The sequence below is a fragment of the Lutra lutra genome, chromosome 7 (genome assembly GCF_902655055.1).
Source record: "Lutra lutra chromosome 7, mLutLut1.2, whole genome shotgun sequence".
Classification (NCBI taxonomy): Eukaryota; Metazoa; Chordata; class Mammalia; order Carnivora; family Mustelidae; genus Lutra; species Lutra lutra.
Window position 1 is genome coordinate 38,003,219 of NC_062284.1, and position 26,765 is coordinate 38,029,983.

The window sequence follows — 26,765 nt, forward strand, 5'->3', positions numbered from 1 at the left end:
AGATTACCAAAAAACAATTCTGTTTACAACTAAAGTCAGATCATGTAAAACTATGCTTGGTAATATGTCAGGAAAAATATTAATTTACAAGTATGTGGTATATACTCACACTCTAAATAACAATAAACACCAATTATCTTCCTATTATCTTAAAAATCAAAACTTTTTAAAAAAACAAAATTTTTAAAAATAGTAACCCTAAAACTAGGACTTGGCTATTGATCTAATAGTTTTTTCCCTTGCAATTTATCTTTTATGTTTAACTAAATTAAACTCATTCATTTCATATCCATGTCTAGATAGAGCATTGAAAGGAAATGTAGTTTTACATGCCATAATGTGTATGTTTAACTATCAAGTGATACATGAAATTTCATATCTAGTTAGAACTAAAAACCGAACACAACTAATTTACCATTGCCCAGATGCAACGTGCTAGAAAATGTGTGAGGAGAAAAAAGATCTTTAACAATTCTTTAAAAATTAGTTACATCTTAAAAAATTCTATAGTTACACCTTGAAATCTAGATCCTTAAATATTTGAAGGGAAAATTTAATTCCTCATGAATAAAATCAAGATGTCACATAAACTGGTTCTAATGTGGAATACTTTCCTACTCATAAACTCATAAACTACAACATTATCTAGATACAGGGCCCAGAAACCTTTATTTTTCAACAAGCCACCCAGGTAATTCTTTTATAACATACACCAGCTAACTTAAACTCTTCCTAAATGTGTTATTTAGTAAATTAATAACAACATTAAAAAGCTTGAAACTCTAACAGAATTCTATTCCTTTTTTTTTTAAACCCAATTAGCCAAGATATAGGACATCATTACTTTTTGATACAATGTTCAATGATTCATTAGTTGAATATAACACACAGTGCTCATCATATCACGCGCCCTCTTTAGTTTCCATCACCCAGTTACCCCATCCCCCCCACCGACCTCCCTTTCCCCAAACTTCAGTTCATTTCCCAGAGTCAAGAGTCTCATACAGTTTGTCCCCCTCAATTTCTAAGATAACATCCATTTCCTCTCCTGCCACACCGAAATGTTAGATCATTGGTAAAATGGTCTATATCACATGGGAAGCTGGGTCTTTGATCCAAGACAGACCTAGTAACATTTCAATTGCATTTATTTTGTTCACTTGTCAATTCTGAAACCTTTAGGGGAAAAAACATCAAGAAAAAAATAGAAAATACATCTAAAAGGGGAAAAAATCTGAAAAAAATGAGCCCACAAATAGTGACATAATCTGCGTTTGGGAGTTAAGGTTGCATCTATAAGCTAAATAAGGATAAATACATTAGGTTCCTAATACTACATGATCCTCTGAGGCCAATCACTCAATACATACAGTTGAAATGATACCACAACGAGAAGAGGGAAATGAGAAGTTTCTAGATACTTCTTGGGACACATGTAATATTTAAGAGTTCAACCTTAGGAAAGTTCGACTATTTTTAAGGACTATTATAAGGCAAAGTTCCTTCTAGAACATGCTGGCTTTGAATTTAAGGATAAGTGGAGAAAAGGATGGTTCAGAATAAATCCATCAGCACTATCAGAAAAATAACTCAAAATTCATGTCTTACTACAAATGATGTATACCCGTAGTTTCATTTTGATAGAAAAAAATCCCTGACGGTATGTGCAATTTTACCACACAAGTGATCTCATACAACAATGAGAAACATTATAATGCACAAAAATGATTTAATATAGAATACTGTCCCTAATTAGAAATGACAATCATATATATTCAAACATTAAATCTGGTTTTCACACTGTAGAAGTTATTGAGTCATATTTGAGACTTGATTCTTTTCTGAAATCTACAAAATAACCTAAGTAGTCTATAGTAGAGTGTGCTACAAGGTTATATTTTTCAGAAACATCTAATTTGGTACATCTATAAAAGTTAAAGTTACCTTAAATGCTCATAAATTATAATATACATAACAGATGATCAATTGCTAGCTGTTTTTTCATTTTGGTTTTTTTTTTTTTAATAAAAGAGATGAGAACATGTTTTAAAAATAAACATACAAATCTTAACATATTTTTTTTTTTGGACAGTTGACACACAATGCTACATTACTTTTATTCACAGTATCTTTTAAGCAATGTTTTGGATCCCTGTAAGAGAGATGAGCAATAAACCACTGAAAACCAAGAAGGGACAACCAAGTTCAGGAAATTCAGTAATTGAAAGAAAAGCAAAGAACCCCAAAGAAAGTATCTTTTTTTCAGTCTTAAAACCCTTTTGGGTCTAGCCCTTCACTGTAGCCCTGGATTATCCCTTATTTTCCTGGGGACAGAATATTAATACTTTAAAGCCATATATTGTAATTTGACAAACAGCAGATACCACCTAAATAACATTCTCATCTTCACCCCTCCCAGCAGAGATACCATGTTCTATTGCTTTGTTTGTGTCTAAAATTTAGGTTAGGTTTTCAGAACAAAGAAAGTGGGATGTTATTTTTAAATAGTAAAAAAGAAGTTGCCATATGATCAGCCTACATAAGTCAACATTTTCCCCTTCTCCTGCTGGGACTCATCCAAAGCCACAACAACCAAATTCTAAAAATTTATTTTCATTGAAACTAAGAGCCAGATAAAATCCACAGACTCTACAACATATGACAGCACTACCCAAAGCAGCCAAGCTCAGACAGAAGACATGTAGTTGGAAGCAAATCAGAGAAGTCAAATGGACCCAACAGTAACAGATCTTAGAAAGTCTCAGCAAAAATTTGCATTCTAAAGGTGAAAGACACATCCTGAAGTGCAAAGCTACATACTTTGTTTATAAAAACAGGTACAGAAGCTGGGGCAAGAAGGATCTCACAAGTCCCCCAGACTTCATTTCGTACTGAGATTAGGCAATGCTACATATAAAAATCAGACACACAAGTCACATTTACAGAAAGCCTTCTGCCCAGCAAAGAGGTGTATAAACCAGTTAGTAGGATATAAGATTATCCTGGCAATCCTTCCTAAAATGAGCCTTGTACAAAAATCCAACTTGCTCTTTACTATGATTGAAACTTACATCTAAACAAAAATAAGATAAAAGGAGGAAAATGTAAAATTCTGACAAAAACATCATGGAGCAGTTGCAGATGAAAATAGTATCCATTCGGCTCAGGTCATGATCCTAGCGTCTTGGGATCGAGCCCCGCGTCGGGCTCTCTGCTCGGCAGGAAGCCTGCTTTCCTTCCTCTCTCTCTGCCTACTTGTGACCTCTCTCTGTCAAATAAATAAATAAAATCTTAAAAAAAAAAAAAAAAGAAAATAGTATCCAAAATTTTTGCTACAAATTTTTAAAAACTTAATGAAGTAACTGTGTCTATTTGGAAAACCACAAAGCAACAAGAGATGGCAAGACAAAAGAGATCTTAAAAAGGAGTGGCAAAATTGAGGGAAAAATAGAGAAATCAGAGCGATAAAGACAGAAAGGAGAACAATGGTGAACAGGCATTGGAAAGTAAAATGAAGGACACAAAGGCTGATAATGACAAAAGCAAATAAAGAAAATTTAAGTGCTAAAAGGATTAGAGAGAAAATGACAGATATGCCAGACAAGGGACATCAAACGAATGCATACTGGACAACATTCTCCCCTCCCACAAAAAGACAAAACAATAGTATGGGATCAATATTTTAAAATATGAATATGAATCAGAAAACCACACTAAAAGACACAAACATACACTAAAATAAAGACACATACAAGCAGAAAGAGCATGTTATATATCAGAGTAGACTGACCCAAACCCCAACACCAACTCAGTCATTATAAAATTATCAGTCTTCCAAAATAAAGAATCATATGGACAGCTAGGCAAAAAGATCAAATCACTTATAAAGAGCAAAATAATTCAGGCTTATCCCAGATTTCTCAACAGCAATATTCAATATTATAAAACAGAACCACCACAAACAAGATCCTCAAAGTAGGATCCAATTTACTTTACATCCTTTTAATTTTTTTAAATTTAAATTCAATTAATTAACATATAATGTGTTATTGGTTTCTGAGGTAGAGGTCAGTGATTCATCAATCTTATATAACACCCAGTGCTCATTACATCACAGGCCCTCCTTAATGTCCAGTGTCCAGATATCCCATCACCCCACCCCTCTCCCCTCCAGCAACCCTCAAGTCATTTCCTATGATCCTAAGAATCTCTTGGGGCGCCTGGGTGGCTCAGTTGGTTAAGCCTCTGCCTTCGGCTAAGGTCATGATCTCAGGGTCCTGGGATCGAGTCCCACATCGGGCTCCCTGCTGAGCAGGGAACCTGCTTCTCTCTCCACCTCTACCTGCCACTCTGCCTGCTTATGTGCTCGCTTTCTCTCTCTCTCTCTCCCCTTCTCTGACAAATAAATAAATAAATAAATCTTTAAAAAAAATAAAGAATCTCTTATGATTTGTCTCCCTCTCTTAGTCTTTATTTTTCCCACTCTAACCCTATGATATTCTAGTTTTATTCCCTAAATTCTTAAATTCACATGTAATTGAGGACATATAACAAGTGTTTTGCCCTGAGTGACTTATTTCACTTAGCATAATAATATACAATAGTTCTATCCACGTCCTTGCAAATGGCAAAATTTAATTTTTTAATGGCTGTGTGGTATTCCATTGTGTGATGTGTATGTACACACACACACACACACATCACACCACACCACACCACATCTTCTTTATCCATCTGTTGTTGGACATCTGGGCTCTTTCCATAGTTTGGCTATTGTGGACATTGCTGCTATAAACACTGTAGTGCAGGTGCCCCTCAGGATCACTACATTTGTATCTTTGGAAAATCCCTACTCGTGCAGTTGTTGGGTTGTGCAATAGCTCTATTTTCAACTTTTTGAGGAACCTCCATACTGTTTTCCAGAGTAGCTGCAGCAGCTTGCATTCTCACCAACAGAGTAGGAGGGTTCTCCTTTCTTTGCATCCTCATCAACACCTGTGTTTTCCTGACTTGTTATTTTCGCCATTCTGACTGTGTGAGGTGGTATCTCATTGTGGTTTTAATTTCTATTTCCCTGATACCAAGTGACTTGGAGCACTTTTTCATGTGTCTGTTGGCAATTTAGATGTCTTCTTTGAACAAATGTTACTTCATGACTTCTGCCCATTTCTTGATTGGATTATTTGTTCTTTGGGTGTTGTTAAGTTCTTTATAGATTTTAGATACTATCCCTTTGTCTGATATGTCATTTGCAATATCTGCTCCCATTCCATAGGCTGCCTTTTAGTTTTTTTGACTGCTTCCAATCCAATGCAAAAGCTTTTTATCTCGATAAAGTCCCAGAAGATCATTTTTGCCTGTTTCCCTTGTCTTTGGAGACATGTCTAGCAAGAAGTTACTGTGGACAGGATGCCTGGGTGGCTCAATGGGTTAAGCCTCTGCCTTTGGCTCAGGTCATGCTCTCAGGGTCCTGGGATCAAGCGCCCACACTGGGCTCTCTGCTTAGTGAGCAGCCTGCTTCTCCCTTTCTCTGCATGCCTCTCTGCCTACCTGTGATCTCTCTTTCTGTCAAATAAATAAATAAAATCTTAAAAAAAAAAAAAAAAGGAAAAGAAGAAGTTGCTGCAGACAAGGTAACAACAGTTGCTGCCTGTGTTCTCTAGGATTATGATGGATTCCTGTCTTACATTTAAGTCTTTCATCAAGTCTATTTTTGTGTATGGTATAAGGAAATGGTCCCGTTTCATTCTTCTGCATGTGGCTGTCCCAATTTTCCTATATATCATAATTAAAGGGTCTATCCAAAAGAAGATCTAACAGTTGTAAATATTTATGCCCCTAACATGGGAGCAGCCAATTATATAAGCCAATTAATAACAAAAATAAAGAAACATATTGATAACAACACAATAAAAGAAGGGTACTTTAACACCCGACTCTTTGCAATGGACAGATCATCTAAGCAGAAGATCAACAAGGAAACAAGGGCTTTCAATGACACACCTGATCAGATGGACTTCATAAAGTACATAAAGTACATAAAGAACATTGTAATCTAAAGCAACAGAATACACATTCTTCTCAAGTGAACATGGAACATTCTCCAGAATAGATCACATACTGGGTCATAAATCAGGTCTCAACTGGTATCAAAAGACTGGGATCAGGGCGCCTGGGTGGCTCAGTGGGTTAAAGCCTCTGCCTTCGGCTCAGGTCATGGTCCCAGAGTCCTGGGATCGAGGCCCGCATCAGGGTCTCTGCTCAGCAGGGAGCCTGCTTCCTCCTCTCTCTCTGACTGTCTCTCTGCCTGCTTGTGATCTATCTCTCTGTCAAATAAATAAATAAAATCTTTAAAAAAAAAAAAAAAAAAAGACTGGGATCACTGCCTGTATATTTATAGACCCCAATGCTTTGAAACTTGAGTTTAACCACAATAGAAAATTTAAAAGAACTCAAATACATGGAGGCCAAAGAGCATCACACTAAAGAATGAATGGGTCAACAAGGAAGTTAAAGAAGAATTTTAAAAATTCATGGGAACAAATGAAAATGAAAACACAACTGTTCAAAACCTTTGGGACCCAGCAAAGGTGGCCTTAGGAGGGAAGTATATAGCAATTCATGCCTTTCTCAAGAAACAAAAAAAGTTCTCAAATACACAACCTAACCTTATACCTAAAGGAGCTGGAGAAAGAACAGCAGATAAACTCTAAACCCAGCAGGAGGAGAGAAATAATAAAGATTAGAACAGAAATCAATGAAATAGAAACCAAAGAACTGTAGTACAGATCAACAAAACTGGGAACTGGTTCTCTCAAAGGATTAATAAAATTGATAACCCCCTGGCTAGGCTTATCAAAAAGAAAAGAAAAAGGATCCAAATAAATAAAATCATGAATGAAAGAGGAAAGATCACAACCAACACTGAAGAAATACAAACAATTACAAGAACTATTACGAACAACCATATATGCCAACAAATTAGGCTATCTGGAAGAAATGGTTGCATTCCCAGAGAGTATAAACTACCAAAACTAAACCAGGAAGAAACAGGAAACCTGAACAGACCCATAACCAGCAAGGAAATCGAAGTAGTAATCAAAAACTCCCAACAAATAAGAGCCCAGGGCCAGATGGCTTCCCTGGGGAGTTCTAGCAAACATTTAAAGAACAACTAATACCTACTCTTCCGAAGCTGTTTCAAAAAATAGAAATGTAAGAAAAACTTCCAAACTCTTTCTATGAAGCCATTACCTTGACCCCAGAAGCCAGACAAAGACCCCCACCAAAAAAGGTAATTACAGACCAATATCTCTGATGATCATGGATGCAAAAATTCTCACCAAAATACTGGCCAAGAGGATCCAACAGGACATTAAAAGGATTATTCACCATGAACAAGTGGGATTTATTCCTGGGCTACAAGGTTGATTCAACATCCACAAATCAATCAATATGATACACTACATAAATAAAAGAAAGGAAAAGAACCATATGATCCTCTCAACAGACACAGAAGAAGCATTTGACAAAGTACCGCATCCTTTCTTGATTAAAACTCTTCACAGTGTAGGGATAAAGGGAACAAACATACCTCAATATCATAAAAGCCATATATGAAAACTCCCCAGTAAGTATCATTCTCAATGGGGAAGAACTGAGAGCTTTCCCACTAAGGTCAGGAACATGGCAGGGATGTCCACTGTTGTTCAACACAGTACCATTAGTCTGAGCCTCAGCAATCAGACAACAAAAAGAAATAAAAGGCATCCAAACCAGCAAAGAAGTCAAACTCTCACTCTTAAAGATGTCATGACACTTTATGTGGAAAACCCAAAAGACCCCATTCCAAAATTACGAGATCATACAGGAATTTAGCAATGAGGCAGGATATAAAATCAATGCACAGAAATCAGTTGCATTTCTATATACTAAGAATGAGACAGAAGAAAGAAATTAAGGAGTCGATCCCATTTACAATTGCACCAAAAACCATAAGATAGCTAGGAATAAACCAAACATAAGAGGCAAGGAATCTGTATCCAGAAAACTATAGAACGCTCATGAAAGAAATTGAGGAAGACACAAAGAAATGGAAAAATGTTCCATGCTCTTGGATTGGAAGAACAAATATTGTTAACATGTCTATACTACCTAGAGCAATCTATACATTTAATGCAATCCCTACCAAAATACCATCAACTTCTTTCAGAGAACTGGACCAAATAAACCTAAAATTTGTATGGAACCAGAAAAGACCCTGAATAGCCCGAAGTATGTTGAAAAAGAAAACCACAGCTGATGGCATGACAATTTCAGGCTTCAAGCTGTATTACAAAGTTGTAATCATCAAGACAGTACAGTACTGGCACAAAAATAGACACATAGATCAATGGAACAGAACAGAGAACCCAGAAATGGATCCAAAATCACTTTATATATGGCCAAACTATCTTTCAAGAATGGAATATAGTCAAACTGTTTGAACGTGAAAGCTCAAAAAATGTTGTTCCTTCTTGAGGAAAATTTCTAGAGGATGAACTTGAGCCAAACAAGATAACTAAAGAAACCGTAAGAAACAGACTGGTAATCAACACTGAATATATTTACTGTGAGAAAAGATTATAACAAATACAGAAATAAAGTTAAGAAAATCAAATGCAAATGTTATCTGCCCTGACAATTAAAAAATGATACAACCAACAAATAAAAACTGTGGGGGGGGGTGGTAAAAGGACAATGAACATAAGGCTGAGAAGGTTCATGATTACCTCACATATACTAGCAGTACATCAAAGAATATCATTTAGAGCTACCAAATGAAGTAGTATAGGTATGAGAAATCTTAATGGTACAAAGAGGTAAACACTCAGAAAGATAACACTGACTAAAATCAGGTAGGAGAGGAAAAGGTAAGGATGGGTGGGTTAAGAACAGAAAATTTAATACTACTTTAATATTAAAATTACTTTAATTTTAATATTAGAGAATGGCCAAAGGAATAGAAGACTATTAGAATTATATCAACATTAAAATTAAATGAGAACAAAAGTACAGCTTCCCTAAAAACCTAAGCTACATACATACAAAGCAACCACATAATGAAAGATTAAAAAATAAAAAATAAAAAATAATAACAATAATAATGAAAAAACCATGACGGGGCGCCTGACTGGTTCAATCAGTTAAGCATCTGCCTTTGGCTCAGGTCATGATCCCAGGACTCTGCATCGGTCTCCCTGCTTAGCGAGGAGCCTGCTTCTCCTTCTTCCTCTGCCTGCTGCTCCCCCTACTTTTGCACTCTCTCTCTCTCTCTCTCTCTCTCTCAAATAAATAAATAAATAAATAAAAATCTTTAAAAACATATGGAAATAAAGAATTATGACAGAACCAAGACCAAGTAAATCTATCATGTACTGTTTACAAATAAGTTTAACTCAAGTGCCATAACAAAAGAGATTTTCATATAGGATCACAAAGGAAAAATCAACTCTACTGAAACTAAGGGGCATAACATGATTTAAAAGGGTAAAGAAAAGGACGCACAAATAATATACCAGGCAAATGGAAACCATAAGAAACCACGGGTTGTAAGCCTAAAAGTCATTAAACATTGAGACAAAAAGAACACTTTATAAAAATGTTAAAGGATGTATTTTCAATACAATTATGAGATTCATTTATGTCAAAAACAACAATCTTAGAACTGCAGTATATCCAAGAAAACATTAGTAATGAAAGATGTAGACTGATATACGGTGTTGCTCAATCCGTGTAAGATCAAGCAGACAACAAAATAAATAAAAATACAAATATCTAAATAATGTAATTAATATGTTAGATCTGGTTGATAAATATCAAATTCTATAACTTAAATTATTTACCTATTTTCAAGTTTCCATGAACATCAAATAACCTATATGCTAAAAAAGGAAAAAATTTGTTAGAACTTGGGTTTTTACCATTAAAAGTGTGAATGCCAGTTATGTCTTTAAATAAACTGGCTATAAAACAATGAGAATTATGTCAATCTCAAAGAATTTTCTAAGGATTAAATAAGATACTCTAAAGTTTAGTAGTCTGGCACATGGTCTCAGATAAATTGCTCTTATTATTGTAGGATTTTGCTTTATGTTTTAGATATTCTTTATTGAAATGAAACATTATTTCTTGGTATAGTCATCTACTTATCTTTAATAACAGCAAAAAATCATAAAGAATCTAAAAATCACATTTTTCAAAAATGGAAATCATTGTTATAATACTAAAACTTCAACTGATATATAAAATGCATAAACTAGAATGCAAAGAATCTACACAGTTTTTAACTTCCTTGTCCTATTCCATCACAACTCTTTATGACATAAACACACGTAAGTTATTCACATATTTAACTTAGTTCAAAAATATATCTTAGAGGGGCACCTGGGTGGCTCAGTGGGTTAAGCCGCTGCCTTCGGCTCAGGTCATGATCTCAGGGTCCTGGGATCGAGTCCCGCATCGGGCTCTCTGCTCGACAGGGAGCCTGCTTCCCTCTCTCTCTCTCTCTCTCTCCACCTGCCTGCCTCTCTGTCTACTTGTGATCTCTCTCTGTCAAAATAAATAATAAATAAAATCTTTTAAAAATATATATATATATATCTTAGAGATCTTTCCATATCATTACCTATTATAGAGATTCCATTCTTTTAAAAGGTTGTGTCGTATTGCTCTATTACATGAATATTGTATGAAATTTTGGTTGTTTCTAATATGACTAATCCCAAACAATGTAATAATACATTTTGGATGAATGCTGCATTTTGGAAAATAGTTAGGAGTTTCCCTAGTACTGAAGTATATGTAATAAACTATATACAAAACAGAAAGGAAATAAGAACATTTCCTTTTACCTATATATGCAAAAAGAAAACTGGCGAAAATACAAAAACCAACTAATAAAAATTCTTTGAGAGCCATTCTGGCAACCAGGTAAATAAGAGACACAATTACGATTTTTCACTTGTGTGACTTTGTAAACTTCTTATTTTGAATAATATCACTGTATTACCAACTCAAATAATTAAAAGTTAATTAAAGAAATTTAACCCTTTTTTCCAAATTCAAAACATAAAAAAAAAATCAGGCACTTGTATGGGTTAATTCTCATGTAAGAAGAAAACACAAGTGCAATTATCAGAGACTGTATTCTGGGAGCTGAGTAGTGATAGACCAAATACGGGTTTGTATATGAATAAAGAGATGGTTATTTGAAATTCTAAAAACTTTCCCTTATTTTTTCTACTTTTTCTGTCAAATGTTGTATTTGTTTAAAGATTTATTTATTTATTTGAGAGAGAGACAGAAAGTGAGTGTGGAGGCTGGGAGGGAGGCAGAGGAAGAGGGAGAGAGAGTCCCAAGCAGACTCCATGCTGTTCTAAGCCACAAAGCCACCCCTCCTTCCTTTCTTTCTTCATATAATCTACCTGGACCTTCTACTTCCTCTTTCTCCCTTCCTGCCATTTATACTAGGCATACAAAGAGAATATAGGCTATCCTCAGACCACAGTGGGATACTGTAATACACACTAAAATATTTCAAGTAAAATGTTACCTACACCCCATATTTCATTTGTACTTTGAAAATTTCTTTTTTTTTTTCCTTTTCTTAGTGGGTGTGGCAGAAGAAGATGGGGAGAAACTCTTAAGCCAGCTCCTCACCCAGCCTGGAGCCCAAACCTGGGCTCAATGCCATGCTGGATCTCATGACCCTCAGATCAGGACCTAAGCCGGAAATCAAGAGTCAACTGTTTAACCAACTGAGCCACCCACGTGCCCCTGAAAATTTCTTAAAATTTAATTTCGAGAGCTTACTATTCCAACAAAAAAACCTGAATTAATTAAGGACAATTACACAAACTACATTCTGAATGGAGCTAAAATAATTAATTTCATATGAAATGCTCCATCATTTGGGACTTAAGTCTAACTGTTGAAAATTAAATGTAAAATTTAGATTTTCATTGTATAATGTGACATGCACATATTACCATAGAAACAAAAATAAGATAACTGAAGAAACTATGTAAAAATGTCTTTTTTTATGTCTTCTTTGGAGAAGTGTTTGTTCATGTCTTCTGCCCATTTTTTGACATTAGTATCTGTTTTTTCAGTGTTGAGCTTGAGGAGATCTTTTAGATCTTGGCTATCAGCCCTTTGTCTGTAGTGTCATTTGCAAATATCTTCTCCCATTCCGTGGGTTGCCGCCTCTCTGTTTTGTTGACTGTTTCCTTTGCTGTTCAGAAGCTTTTGATCTTGATGAAGTCCCAAAAGTTCATTTTCACTTTTGTTTCCTTTGCCTTTGGAGACATATCTTGAAAGAAATTGTTGTGGCCAATGTTGAAGAGGTTACTGCCCATGTTCACCTCTAGGATTTTGATAGATTCCTGCCTCACTTTGAGGTTTTATATCCATTTCAAGTTTATCTTTGTGTATGGTATCAGAGAATGGTCGAGTTTCATTCTTCTATACATAGCTGTCCAATTTTCCCGGCACCATTTATTGAAAAGAATGTCTTTTCTTTTATTGTATAATTTAATAATTTATTAATTTATTGTTCTTTTATTATACTGTATATTTTTTCCTGCTTTGAAGATTATTTGACCATAGAGTTCAGGGTCCATAACTGGGCTCTCTACTCTGTTCCACTGGTCTATGTGTCTGTTTTTGTGCCAGTGCCATGCTGTCTTGGTGACCACAGCTTTGTAGAAAAACTTGAACTCAGGCAACGTGATGCCCCCAGTTTTGTTTTTCTTTTTCAACATTTCCTTAGCAATTCGAGGGTCTCTTCTGGTTCCATACAAATTTTAGGACTGTTTGTTCCAGCTCTTTGAAAAATGCCGGTAGAATTTTCATCAGGATGGCACTGAATGTATAGATGGCTCTAGGCAGTATAGACATTTTAAACAATGTTTATTCTTCCAACCCATAAGCATGGAACGCTCTTCCATCTTTTTGTGTCTTCTTCAATTTCTTACATGAGTGTTCTGTAGTTCCTCTAGTACAGATCCTTTACCTCTTTGGTTAAGTTTATTCCTAGGTATCTTATGGTCCTTGGTGCTATAGTAAATGGAATCAATTCTCTAATTTCCCTTTCTATATTTTCATTGTTACTGTATAAGAAAGCAACTGATTTCTGTATATTGGTTTTGTATCCTACCACATTACTGAACTGGTGTATGAGTTCTAGCAGTTTGGGGGTGGAGTCTTTTGGGTTTTCCATATAAAGTATCATGTCATCTGCGAAGAGAGAGAGTTTGACTTTTTCACGCCAATTTGAATACCTTTTATTTCTTTTTGTTTTCTGATTGCTGTTGCTAGGACTTCTAGTACTATGTTGAACAACAGTGGCGAGAGTAGATATCCTTGTCATGTTCCTGATCTCAAAGGGAAGGCTGTCAGCTTTTCTCTACTGAGGATGATATTTGCAGTGGGTTTTTCATAGAAAGATTTTATGAAGTTGAGGAATGTTCCCTCTACCACTATACTTTCAATCGTTTTAATCAGGAACGAATGCTAAGAAGACATACAAATGGCTAACAGACACATGAAAAAATGTTCATCATCATTAGCCATCAGGGAGATTCAAATCAAAACCACATTGAGATACCACCTTACACCAGTTAGAATGATCAAAATTAATAAGACAGTAAACAAGTGTTGGAGAGGATGTGGAGAAAGGAGAACCCTCTTACACTGTTGGTGGGAATGTAATTTGGTACAGCCACTTTAGAAAATAGTGTGGAGATTCCTCAAAAAATTAAAAATAGAGCTACTCTATGACCCTGCAATTGCACTACTGGGTATTTACCCCAAAGATACAGATATAGTGAAAAGAAGGGCCATCTGTACCTCAATGTTCATAGCAGCAATGGCATAGTCACCAAACTGTGGAAAGAACCAAGATGCCCTTCAACAGATGAATGGATAAAGAAGATATGGTCCATATATACAATGGAGTATTATGCCTCCATCAGAAAGGATTAATACCCAACTTTTATATCAACATGGACGGGACTGGAAGAGATTATGCTGAGTGAAGTAAGTCAAGCAGAGAGAATCAACTATCATATGGTTTCACTTACTTGTGGAGCATAAGGAATAACACGGAGGACATTGGAAGATGGAGAGGAGAGGTGAGATGGGGGAAATCGGAGGGGGAGAGAAACCATGAGAGACTGTGGACTCTGAGAAACAAACTGAGTTTTTGGAGGGGGCCATGGAGGGTAGAGTGAGCCTGGTGATGGGTTCTATGGAGGGCACGTATTGCATGGAGTACTGGGTGTGGTGCATAACAATGAATTTTGGAACACCAAAAAGAAATAAAATAAAATAAAATGGAAAAAAAGTCTTTTTTTAAAAAAATTTGTAGTATACCAAATACCTTATTTTCATTTAAAATCAGAATGTAAAAAGCACATATTATAATGCATATAAATTTAATCTTAAAATTTGATGATTCAGAGGAAATTTTAAAATCTTATATGAAAATAATCATTATGAATATAAATCTTCGCCTAAACTATATGGGAACACCACTAGGAGAAGATTTTTTACCTAAATATCTCCACAAAACATTTACTATAAATCAATCAGTATTTCTAGGGATTTGCAAACCTTTTTAAAATTAAATTTTGAAAAAGTTTTACCTTCATGTGATTTTTCAAAGGATCCAAAAGATTAAAATGAATATTGCACTTTGGACAAGCTCTCGGAAAAGGTGTTCCATTTTTAGATTGATTTGAAGAGGTATTTGTACCTAAAATAAATTCAAAACACATATAATACAAAATTCATCACTTTATAACCTTAAATAACCACTAATAACAATTTCTAAATTTACTACAACTTCTAAAACTTATGTACAAATAATTTTTTTAAGTGGGGGAAGGACAAAGGGAGAAAGACAGAGAATATTAAGCAGGCTCCATGTCCACAATGGAGTCCATTGTGGCTCAATCTCACAGCCCTGAGATCATGACCTGAGCCAAAATTAAAAGTCAGATGCTTAACCAACTGAGACACCCAGGAGCCCCTATAATTTCTTTTTTATATGCCACATTTCACATTTACCTTTTGATGATGCAGCCTGGGAAGATGTCACTGAAAGAGATTTAACTGAAGGAAATACAGCTGAAGAATTTAATCCAGAAATACCATCACTGGGCTTTGGCTTTTTTGGATTAACGCTGTTTACTTCAGAAGTAGAAGGACGTTTTGATAAAAACGAACTTTCATTCATACCTACAATGAATTAAATAGTGGGAAGTATATTTTTAAACATTTAGGCATATTCCTTATAACAAAGTAAAACTATTTTGGAGCTAAATTAGATGTAATACAATTAAATTATCCTATCATTCAACTGACAATAAATAATGATTAAAAACTGTTATGATCAAAAGTCAGGGGGTATACCAAATATCAATCTTGAAAAAGAAGAATAAAACTGGAGTATCACAGTCTCAGATTTCAAGATATACTACAAAGCTGTAGTAATCAAAAGAGTATGGTACTGGACAAAAAGAGACACACTGATCAATACAATACAATAGAGAGCCCAGAAATAAACCCATGATTTACATGGCCAATTAATCTACAACAAAGGAGGCAAGAATATAAAATAGGAAGAAGTCTCTTCAACAATGATGTTGGGAAAACTGGACAGCTACATACAAAAGAATGAAATTGGACCACTTTCATACACCATCCACAAAAATAAACTCAAAATGGATTAAAGACCTAAATATGAGATCTGAAGCCAAAATTTCTAGAAGAAAACATAGACAGTAATCTCTTTGAAATCAGCCATAGAAACATTTTTCTAGATATGGCTCCTCTGGGCAAAGGAAACAAATGCAAAATTAAACTATTTGGACTACACCAAAATTAAAGACTTTTGCATAGCAAAGGAAACCATCAAAACAAAAAGGCAATCTATCGAATGGGAAAAGATATATCCAAATGATATCCAAGAGGGAGTTAATATCCAAAATATAAAAGTAACTTATACAACTCAACACCAAAAAAACCCCCAAATAATGCAATTAAAAATGGGCAGAAGATATGGACAGACATTTCTCCAGACATAAAAATGGCCAACAAGCACATGAAAAGATGCTCAAAAGCACCAGTTAACAGTGAAATACAATTCAAAGGCACAATGAGACATCACTTCACACCTGTCAGAATGACTACAATTAGGACAAAAAATAACAAATGTTGATGAGAATGAGGAAAAAAAGGAACCCTCCTGCATTGCTGGCAGAAATGCAAGCAAGTGCAGCCACTGTGGAAAACAGTATAGAGGTTCCTGAAAAAATTAAAGGTAGAATTACCATATGCTATGAGTAGGATTATAAATAGAATTACCATATGAGTAATTCCACTACTGGGTGTTTACTCAAAGAATACAAAAACACTAAAAGATATGTTTATTGCAGCAATATTTACAATAGCCAAGATATGGAAGTAACCCAGGTGTCCACCAAGAGATGAATGGATAAAGATTTTGCACCTAAATAAGTGGAATAAAAAAGAATGGAATTTTGCCATTTGCAGTAACATGGATGGATCTACAAGATATAAAGGATATAATGCTAAAGTAGTAAGTATATAAGTCAGAGAAAGACAAATACCATACAATTTCATTCACATGTGGAATTTAAGAAAGCAAACAAATGAACAAAGAAAAAAAGGACAGAAAGAAAAAAACCAAACACTTAAAATACAGAGAACAAACTGGTGGTTGCCAGAGGGAAGGTAGGTACAGGGATGGGTGAAAGAGGTGAAGGGATTAAAAATAAACTTATTGTGATAAGCACCAAGTAATGTCCAGAATTACTGAATCACTATACTATACATCTGAAACTCATAAAACACTATTTAATTATACCTGAATTTTTTTTTAAAGAAGGGGAGGGGCAGAGAGAGAGAGAGAATCTTAAGCAAGATTCACACCCACAATCGATGGAACCTGATATGGGGCTTGACCTCACAACCCTAAGATCATGACCTAAGTCAAGATCATGACCTGAGTCAAAATCAAGAGTTGGACACTTATCCAACTGAACCACCCAGGAGCCCCTATACTTGAATTTTTTTTAATTAAATTAATGGGGGGGGTGACTAACATGGTGGCATAGTAGGAGGATCCTAGGCTCCTCTCGTCCTTTGAACACAACTAGATAATTATCAAATCATTCTGACTACCCAAGAAATCAACCTCAGGACTGACATCACAACTAGAGGGAGAAAAGAGGCCACATCTACGAAGGTAGGAAATACGGAGACATAGCTTGGGAGAGAAAGGGATCATGGGTGCTGCAAAGGAGAGGGAGCCCTGGTGGGTGAGAGAGGCACAAGGAGAACAATTCCCCAAAGCTACTGGCTGGGAAAACAAGAAGGGCTGGTTTTCAAGAGTTTTTGCAAACAGCAGGACTTGAAGATTGGAATTTTAAAGGTTGGTGGGCTTGGCTGGAATAGACGCCCTGAGAGCACTGTCTACTCCCTGAGAGAAAGAAGGCAAACAACCCCAGAGGCAGATGACACCATCTGAGGAATGTCTAAGGCACACAGCGGGAAGATTGTTCACTCTTCTTGGAGCACATCTGTGAGAGGTGGTGTTTACAGAGACACCTCTCCAAGGACAAAAGAGCTAGTGGATGCTATTTCCCTCCCCTGCCCCTCAGCCGAGGCACGGAGCTGCCAACTAAAGAAAGCTTAGCTGGACATTGGCTGCCTAGCCTGCTTGCTCCAAGTCCCACAACGCTTTCCTCTGACTCAAGTGCCCTTCTCAGTCAAATCGGCATTAGTCCCAGTGCAGCAAGATGGTCCACCAGAAGACCAATGCAGGCCCCCACCCACACCACATCTCTAAAGTTTGGAGTTTTAAAGGTCAGCAGGGCTGGCTGAGATAGTGCCCAAAGTGCACTGTAATGCTACTGGCAGGCAAGCAACCCAGAGACAAAAAAACAGCAATCTGAAAAATGCCTGGGATGCATGAAGGAAAATTATTCATTTGCTCTTCTGGGTGTCCTTCCCTAAGAGCAGCAAGCAGGAAGCCCCCTCTCTGGGGACAAAGGAATAGGCTGGTGTCATTTTTCTCCCCACCCCCGAACCCCCAACTGAAACCCCTGCACACACCACATCTCCCAACCAGAAAGTTCTGCAAGCCTTCAGTTCTAGTGAAAGTAGTATCACATCTCATTTAATAAGCAGCAGACCAGAGTGCACCTAGTTAAAATTCACCACACACTGGCCAAGGCCCAAAAACTACCCATTGCAGGCAAGAAGAGCATCTGCATATGACTGAACTGAATGATAGAGCAGCCAACACACAGCACCAGAGTGCATGCAGCACACACCAGAGACATACCCTGAAGCACCAAGCTCTGGACACTATATGGCCTCTTCATAAAGCCATTACTCTCAGGAGCAGGAAATATAACAGGCTTTTCTAACTCACAGAAGACAGAGACTTAGACAAAATGCCATGACGGAACAATTCATCCCAAAGGAAACAAGAAAAAGTCACAGCCGGAGATCTAATCAAAATAGATACAGGTAATATGCCTGATGGAGAATTTAAAGCAACAATGAGAGGATACTCACTGGGCTTGGAAAAAAAAAAAAAAAAAAAAAAAAGGAAGACTTCAGGGAGGCCCTTATGGCAGAGATAAAACAGTTAAAAAACAGTAAGTCAGAAATGAAAAATGTAATAACTGAGATTTGAAACAGACCGGATGCAGAGAACACAAGGATGAAGAAGCAGAGAAATGAGTAAGTGATACAAAACACAGAACTATGGAAAATAATGAAGCTGAACGAAAGAAAAGAAGAATTATGTATAACGAGAATAGACGTAGGGAACTCAGTGACTCCATCAAATGTAATTAACATTCATATTACAGGAATCCCACAAAAAGGAGAGAGAAAAGGGGCAGAAAATTTATTTAAGGAAGTAACAGCTGAAAACTTCCCTAATTCAGGGAAGGAAACAGACATCCACATCCAGGAAACATAGAGAACTCTTATCAAAATCAACAAAAGCAGGCCAACACCAAGATATATTGCAATTAAATTTGCAAAATATAGTCATAAAAAAAGTCCCTAACTTACAAAGGAAGACCCATAAAGCTAGCTGCAGATCTCGCCACAGAAATCTGGCAAGCCAGAAGAGAGTGACATGATATGTTTAAAGTGCTGAATGGGGAAAATCTGCAGCCAAGAATATTCTATCCAGCAAGGCTATCATTCAGAATAGAAGGAGATAAAAAGTTTCCCAGACAAAAACTTAAAGAGTTCATTACCACTAAACCAGCCCTCAAGAAATATTAAGGGGACTCTTGAGTGGAAAGAAAGACAGTAAGTGACAAAGAAAAGAAAAGAGAAAATCTCCACAAATAACAACCAAATAATAAAATGGCCCTAAATACATATCTATCAATAATTACTCTCAATGTAAATGAACTAAATGCTCCCATCAAAAGACAAAAGGTATCAGAATGGATTTAAAAAGAAGAAAGAAAAAAGACTCTACCATATGTTGCCTACAAAAGACTTTTTAGACCCAGAGATACCTGAACATTTAAACTGGGGGATGGAAAAATATTATCATGCAAATGGAAATCAAAAGGAAGCCAGAGCAGCAATACTTGCATCAGACAAACTTGATTTTAAATCAAAGACTATAACAAGAGATGAACAAAGGGCACAATATCATAATAAAGGGGCTTATCTAACAAGAAGATCTAACAATTATAAATATTTATACCCCAACATGTGAGCACACAAATATATAAAGCAATTAATAACAAAATTAAAGAAACTTGTGGATAATAATATAGTAATAGTAGGGAACTTTAACACCCCACTTACATCAATGGACAGATCATTTTACCAGAATATCAACAAGGAAACAACGACTCTGAATGACACACTGGAACAGAAAGGATTTAACAGATATATTCAGATCATTCCGCCCTAAAGCAGCAGAATACACATTCTTTTCAAATGCACTAGGGACATTCTCCAGAATAGATCTCATACTAGGTCACAAATCAGGTCTCAACATGTACAAAAAGACTGAGATCATACCATGCATATGTTCTGATTACAACACTATGAAACTTAAAGTCAACCACAAGAAAAATATGTGGAAAAACAATAACATGTGGAGATTAAACAAAATGCTACTAAAAAATGAATGGGTCAACCAGGAAATCAAAGAAGAAATTAACACATGGAAACAAATGAAAATGAAAACACAGTGGTCAAAAAGCACTGACATGTCACAAAAGTAGTCATAAGAGGAAGTATATAACAAAACAGGCCTACCTTAAAAGGCAAGAAAAATCTCAAATAAACAACCTAACATTACACCTAATGAAGCTAGAAAAAGAACAACTAATGAAAGCCTACAGTCAGCAGTAGAAGGGAAAGAATAAAGATTAAAGCAGAAAAAAATATAGAAACTTTAAAAAAAATCAATAAAAGCAGGAGCTGGCTACTTGAAAAAAATCAGTAAAATTTATAAGCCCCTAGTCAAACTTATCAAAAAAAGAAAGGACCCAAATAAATAAAATCACAAACAAGAGAGAAGAAATTACAACCAGCACCACAGAAATATGAACAATTATAAAAGAATATTCATGAAAAACTATATGCCAACAAATCAGACAACCTGGAAGAAATGAATAAATTCCTAGAAATACATAAACTACCAAAACTGAAATAGGAAGAAATAGAAAACCTGAACAGACTGACAACCCAGTAAAGAAACTGAATCAGTAATCAAAAAAATTCCCAACAAACAAAAGTCCAGAGCCAAATGGCTTCACAGGAGAATTCAATCAAACATTTAAAAAAGAGTTAACACCTATTCTTCTCAAACTATTCCAAAAAATAGAAATGGAAGGAAAACTTCCAAATTCATTCTATGAGGAAAAAGACTCAACTACTAAAGAACTATAAGCCAATATCCCTCATGAATATGGATGCAAAAATTCTTAATACCAGCAAGTCAAATCCAATAGTATATTAAAAGAATCATATACCACAATAGAGTGGGATTTATTCCTGGGCTGCAAGGGTGACTCATTTGCAAATCAATGTGATGCATCATAATAATAAAAGAAACAACAAGAACCATATGATCCTCTCAACAGATACAGAAAAAGCATGTGACAAAGTACAACATCCATTCATAATAAAACTCTCAACAAAGGAGGGATAGAGGGAACATACCTCAACATCATAAAGGCCATATATGAAAAACCCAGAGCTAATATCGTCCTCAATGGGGAAAACCTGAAAGCCTTTCCCTTACAGTCAGGAACAAGACAAGGATGTCCACTCTCACCAGTTATTTAACATAGTACTGGAACTCCTATCCACAACAATCAGACAACAAAAAGAAACAGGAGGCATCCTGGAAGAAGTCAAACTTTCATTGTTTGCAGATAACATGATACTTTATATAGAAAACCCAAATACTCAACCAAAAAACAGCTAGAGCTGACACATGAATTCAGTAAAGTTGCAGGATACGAAATCAACATACAGAAATCTGATGCATTTCTACACACCAATAATGAAGCAGCAAAAAGAGAAATCAAGGAATCAATCCCATTTACAATTGTACCCAAAACAGTAAGATACTTCAGGAATAAATCTAACCAAAGAGATACAGGATCTGACTCTGAAACCTATAAAACACTGATGAAAGAAATTGAAGAGGACACAAAGAAATGGAGAAATGTGGGGCGCCTGGGTGGCTCAGTGGGTTAAAGCCTCTGCCTTCGGCTCAGGTCATGATCTCAAGGTCCTGGGATCAAGCCCTGCATCAGGATCTCCGCTCAGCAGGGAGCCTGCTTCCTTCTCTCTCTCTCTGACTGCCTCTCTGCCTACTTGTGGTCTCCGTCTGTCAAATAAATAAATAAAATCTTAAAAAAAAAAAAAAAAAGAAAGAAATGGAAAAATGTTCCATGCTCATGGACTGGAAGAATAAATATTGTTAAGATGTCTATATTACCCAAAGCAATCTACACATTTAATACAATTCCTATAAATACCACCAGGATTTTTCAGAGAGCTAGAACAATCCTAAAATTTGTATGGAACCACAAAAGACCCCGAATAGCCAAACCAATCTTGAAAAAGAAAATCAAAGCTGGAGGCATCAAAATTCCGGATTTCAAGCTATACTAAAAAGCTGTAGTCACCAAGACAGTATGATACTAGCACAAAAACAGAAACATAGATCAATAGAGCAGAATAGAAAACCCAGAAATGAACGCTTAGTTTTATCAATTCATCTCGGACAAAGCAGGAAAGAATACTTAATGGAAAAAGGACAGTTTAGGGTACCTGGGTGGCTCAGTCATTAAGCATCTGCCTTCAGTGTAGGTCATGATCCCAGGGTCCTGGGATGGAGCCCCACATCAAGCTCCCTACTCAGTGAGAAGCCTGCTTCTCCCTCTCCCTATGTCTGTTGCTCTCCCGACTTGTGCTCATTCTCTCAAATAAATATAATCTTTTTAAAAAAAAATTTTTTTTTAAATGTTCTCTTCAACAAATGGTGTTAGGGAAACTGAAAAGCAATAGCCAAAGAATGAAACTAGACCACTTTGTTATATCATACACAAAAATAAATTCAAATTGGATGAAAAACCTAAACATGAGACAGGAACTAAAAATCCTAGAGGAGAACATAGGCAGTAACCTCTTTGACATTGGTCATAGCAATTTCTTTCTAGACATGTCTCTTGTGAAAGGGAACAAAAGCAAACTCTTGAGATTCCATCAAAATAAAAGGCTTCTTCTGAATAGTGAAGGAAACAATCCATGTAACTAAAAGGCAATCTTCAGAATGGGAGGAGATATTTGTAAATGACCTATCTGATAAAGGGTTAGTACCCAAAATCTGTAAAGAACTTATCAAACTCAACACCCAAAAAACAAATAATCCATTTCAAAAATGGTTAAAGACTTGAACAGACATTTTTCTAAAGAAGACATACAGATCACCAATATACACATGAAAAGATGCTCAACATCACTCATCATCAGGGAAATACAAATCAAAACTACAATGAGGTACAAAGGCACACCTTTGTGAGGTATCACCTCATACCAGTCAAAATGGCTAAAATTAACAAAGGAAACAACAGATATTAGCGAGGATACAGAGAAAGGGGAATGCAAACTGGAGTAGCCACTCTGGAAAACAGTATGGAGGCTCCTCAAAAAGTTAAAAATAGAACTACCTATCATCCAGCAATTGTACTACTGGTATTTACCAAAAGGATATAAAAACACTAATTCGAAGGGATACATGAACCCCAATGTTTATAGCAGCATTATCAACAATAGCCAAACTATGGAAAGAGCCCAAATGTCCATCAACAGATGAATGGATAAAGAAAGATGAATATATATATATATATATATGAGAACCCTACTAGACATAAAAAAGAATGAAATCTTGCCATTTGCAATGACAAGGATGGAGCTAGAGAGTATTATGCTAAGTGAAATGAATCTGTCAGAGAAAGACAAATAGCACATGATTTCCCTCTTATGTGGAATTTGAGAAACAAAACAAACGAACATAGGAGAGAAAAAGAAAAAGTGAGGCAAACCAAGAAACAGACTCTTAAGAGAACAAACTGATGATTACCACAGGGAAGGTAGATGAAGGGATGGGTTAGTGATGGGGATTCAGGAGGACACTTGTTTTGATGAGCACCAGGTGTTGTATGTAAGTGTTGAATCACTGAATTCTACACCTGAAACTAATATTACACTGCACATTAACTGGAATTTAAATAAAAACTTGAGGAAAATAAATAAGCATTAATTTTTAAGAAATAATTTTTTTAAAGATGTTATTTATTTATTTGACAGAGAGAGACACAGCAAAAGAGGGAACACTAGCAAGGGGAGTGGGAGAGGGAGAAGCAGGCTTCCCGCCCAGCGGGGAGCCTGATGAGGGGCTTGATGCAGGGCTCGATCCCAGCACCCTGGGATCACGACCTGAGCCAAAGGCAGATGCTTATCGACCAAGCCACCCAGGTGTCCCAAGAAATAAGTAATTTTATAAAAGTGAGGGGTATAAAAAAATTATATCTATTAGGGACTATATATATTCAAATAATTCAAGAAATAATCTCTATGAAAGAAAATACTAAATATGGCTTCAAATAAAGGAATATATAAACAGCAATTATGAAAGAAGCCAGACCAAAATACCCCAAGCAAAAAAGAAAAAATTAAAGCAGAGACTACTCCAAACTAAGTTTCTACAAATGAATCACCTTTCGATGTTTTAAGTGCACTGGAGTTAGTTTACAAATGAAAAATTTTATTTTATTCTAAAAATCTAGAAAGACCTATTTTATTTATTTAAAATGTCTAATGGAAGGTTAACTCTTTTTCTACCTAAAAGGGAGGGGGTCTACTCATGGCTTTAGTTTATATTATCCATTTATTCAAAGTGGAAAAGTGGAAAAACTACAAAAGTGGAAAATACAAAGTGGAAAAACTAAACTTGAATGATAATACCTCATTCACTCATATGAAAGGGCTTGTAATGGAAGGACTAAGTATTTTGGTTTTCAAATTACGTTCCTGGAGCCTAATGGGCTCATTTTAGGGAATATTTTGGTTGTGTCTGATAGAGGAACTCTTTCATATTTTATTTATTAGAACTTTGAATAAAATTTTCTTTACACAGGAATTTTATTTGTAAAAACAGTTTTTAATTTGAAAACCATCACCTTAAAGCTAAAGCATTTTAGCCCTATTCAAAGCATTAGCAAGAGAAATAGGGATATTTAGGCTACAACGAGGCCAGGTAAAAGTTCCTTTTGAAAACACCACACAACTACTTGGTAATAAGGATTCTAAAACTGCACACCATATTTTAATGTTCTCAATTGTACAACAAAAGTAGAAGTAGTAAACATATTAGAAATAATTCAGACTTTTAAACCAGACAGTAGAAGTTGAAATTCAAGCTCTGTCACTGACTGGCCATGTATTCATGGCTTATTTAATTAACTTCTCTGAGCCTCTTTCATAAAATAAGTTATAATGCCTTATTTTACAGAACTATTTTAAGATCAAACAAGATTATGTATTTGAAGCACTCAATACACTATGTGACACACAGAAAGCATTCAGTAATAAATGACAACTACTGTCCTTACTAAAAAAATATTTTGTATCTTAACTTACTTTTAAAAAGCACCCACACAACATCTGGCACAGAGAAAGCATTCAACAATAAATGACAGCTATTATCATTACTAACAAAATACTTTATATCTTAACTTACTGTAGAGGAAAAAAAATTCTAATAGATTCACCTGTCAGCTTTTAAATAGGGGAAATGTGCCAGAAAAAGAAAGAGTATTATACTAGCTGGTTCCTCTGTTTCATCCTGTGAAATAACATAAAAAAAATTTTTTTTCCATTTTCAAGGCATGTGATTATTGATGGCTATAATATAGGTACTTGGAAAAGATTTGTGTATTTGCGGTAGGATTCTTGTGAGATACTTAGGTTACTTGAATAGCCAATGAATGCTGGTATTTTGATTAAGCATCTGCTTATATAATGCAACAGGCTGGACAGTAGAAACACACAGCTTTATACCATAAGAACTTTTTAACATAAGAAGGCCTGAGCACAGGGAACCCTAACTGGGCTGGATCCCAGGACCCCAGGGTCATGAACTGAACCACGGCAGCCTCTTAACCAACTGAGCCAATCAGGTGACCCCATTTAAGAGTTTTAAATTCTTTATTTATCCCTGTTGTCTTTGGTTTGTGTTGCTTTCTACACTGAACACTCTCTGTCAGTAAAATCCTTTCAAAAACAAGCTCAAATCGTCTTCTCCAAATATCCATGATCACTGGACAGTGCTCAGTTAATCATGCTACTGAACATAAAGCACATATTATCATTCATACCAACTATTGTCAAGTCCTTTAAAGTTCATAATTCATTTTCATATTTTATTTATCTTATTTGTGCCTCAAAAAAGCCCTGACTAAAGTAGAACGAGAATTAAAATTTTATCTCCCAATGGCTGACTCCAGGCCTGGAGAATGAATGCATTTAACAAGAAAAATAAAATCTGCATTTTAATAATATGAGAATACTGAAGTGTAAAGACTCAATGGAAACTACAAAAATCTTAAGAATAGAAGTTCAAATCTACATCTTCTTCATCATCCTACTTACTGCTCAGGTTAACATCTCTCTCCACAGCAGAAAACTTAGAGGTAGAGCAGGAGTCATTGTCCTAACTCCCAAGAATACAGACTTTTTCTATTAATAAAGTCCTTGTGTTTTGTAAAACCAAACTTTGGTTCTTACCTATTTTACTAACTAGATTTTGTAAGTATACAAGTGACACCCAAAGTAGTAAATATCAACTAAATATGACCTATATGGAAAAACATTTTAGGCACTAATATTACAACAAAGAAAAATGGGGGTTTGGTAGCTTCTCCACACTGATTTGTTAGTAAATAATCTAAATCCCCCCAAATTTTGTTTATCTCTATCTTGTCAAATATTTGAAATATACCAAAACTACTAATATAAAAGCCTAACTGCCTTGATTACAGGGAATTTTCAATTAGATGAAATTCCTTCATAGCACACTAACTTACTTTAAGTTAATGAAGAACTATGTTTCAGTATACAAAGAACTT

General features: G+C 35.6%; 1 protein-coding gene across 11 annotated transcripts in view; it reads right to left on the reverse strand.

Annotated features, from left to right (window-relative positions):
• The window catches only part of ZNF280D (zinc finger protein 280D), a 132,796-nt gene that overhangs the window by 75,183 nt on the left and 30,848 nt on the right, over positions 1–26,765 (reverse strand). For all 11 annotated transcript variants that reach the window (XM_047736404.1, XM_047736403.1, XM_047736401.1 and 8 more), the window contains 2 exons: positions 15,112–15,282; positions 14,688–14,797 (listed from right to left, as the gene is read on the reverse strand). In XM_047736404.1, coding sequence (XP_047592360.1) covers positions 14,688–14,797; positions 15,112–15,282 — 281 coding nt within the window. The remainder of the gene's footprint in view (positions 1–14,687; positions 14,798–15,111; positions 15,283–26,765) is intronic.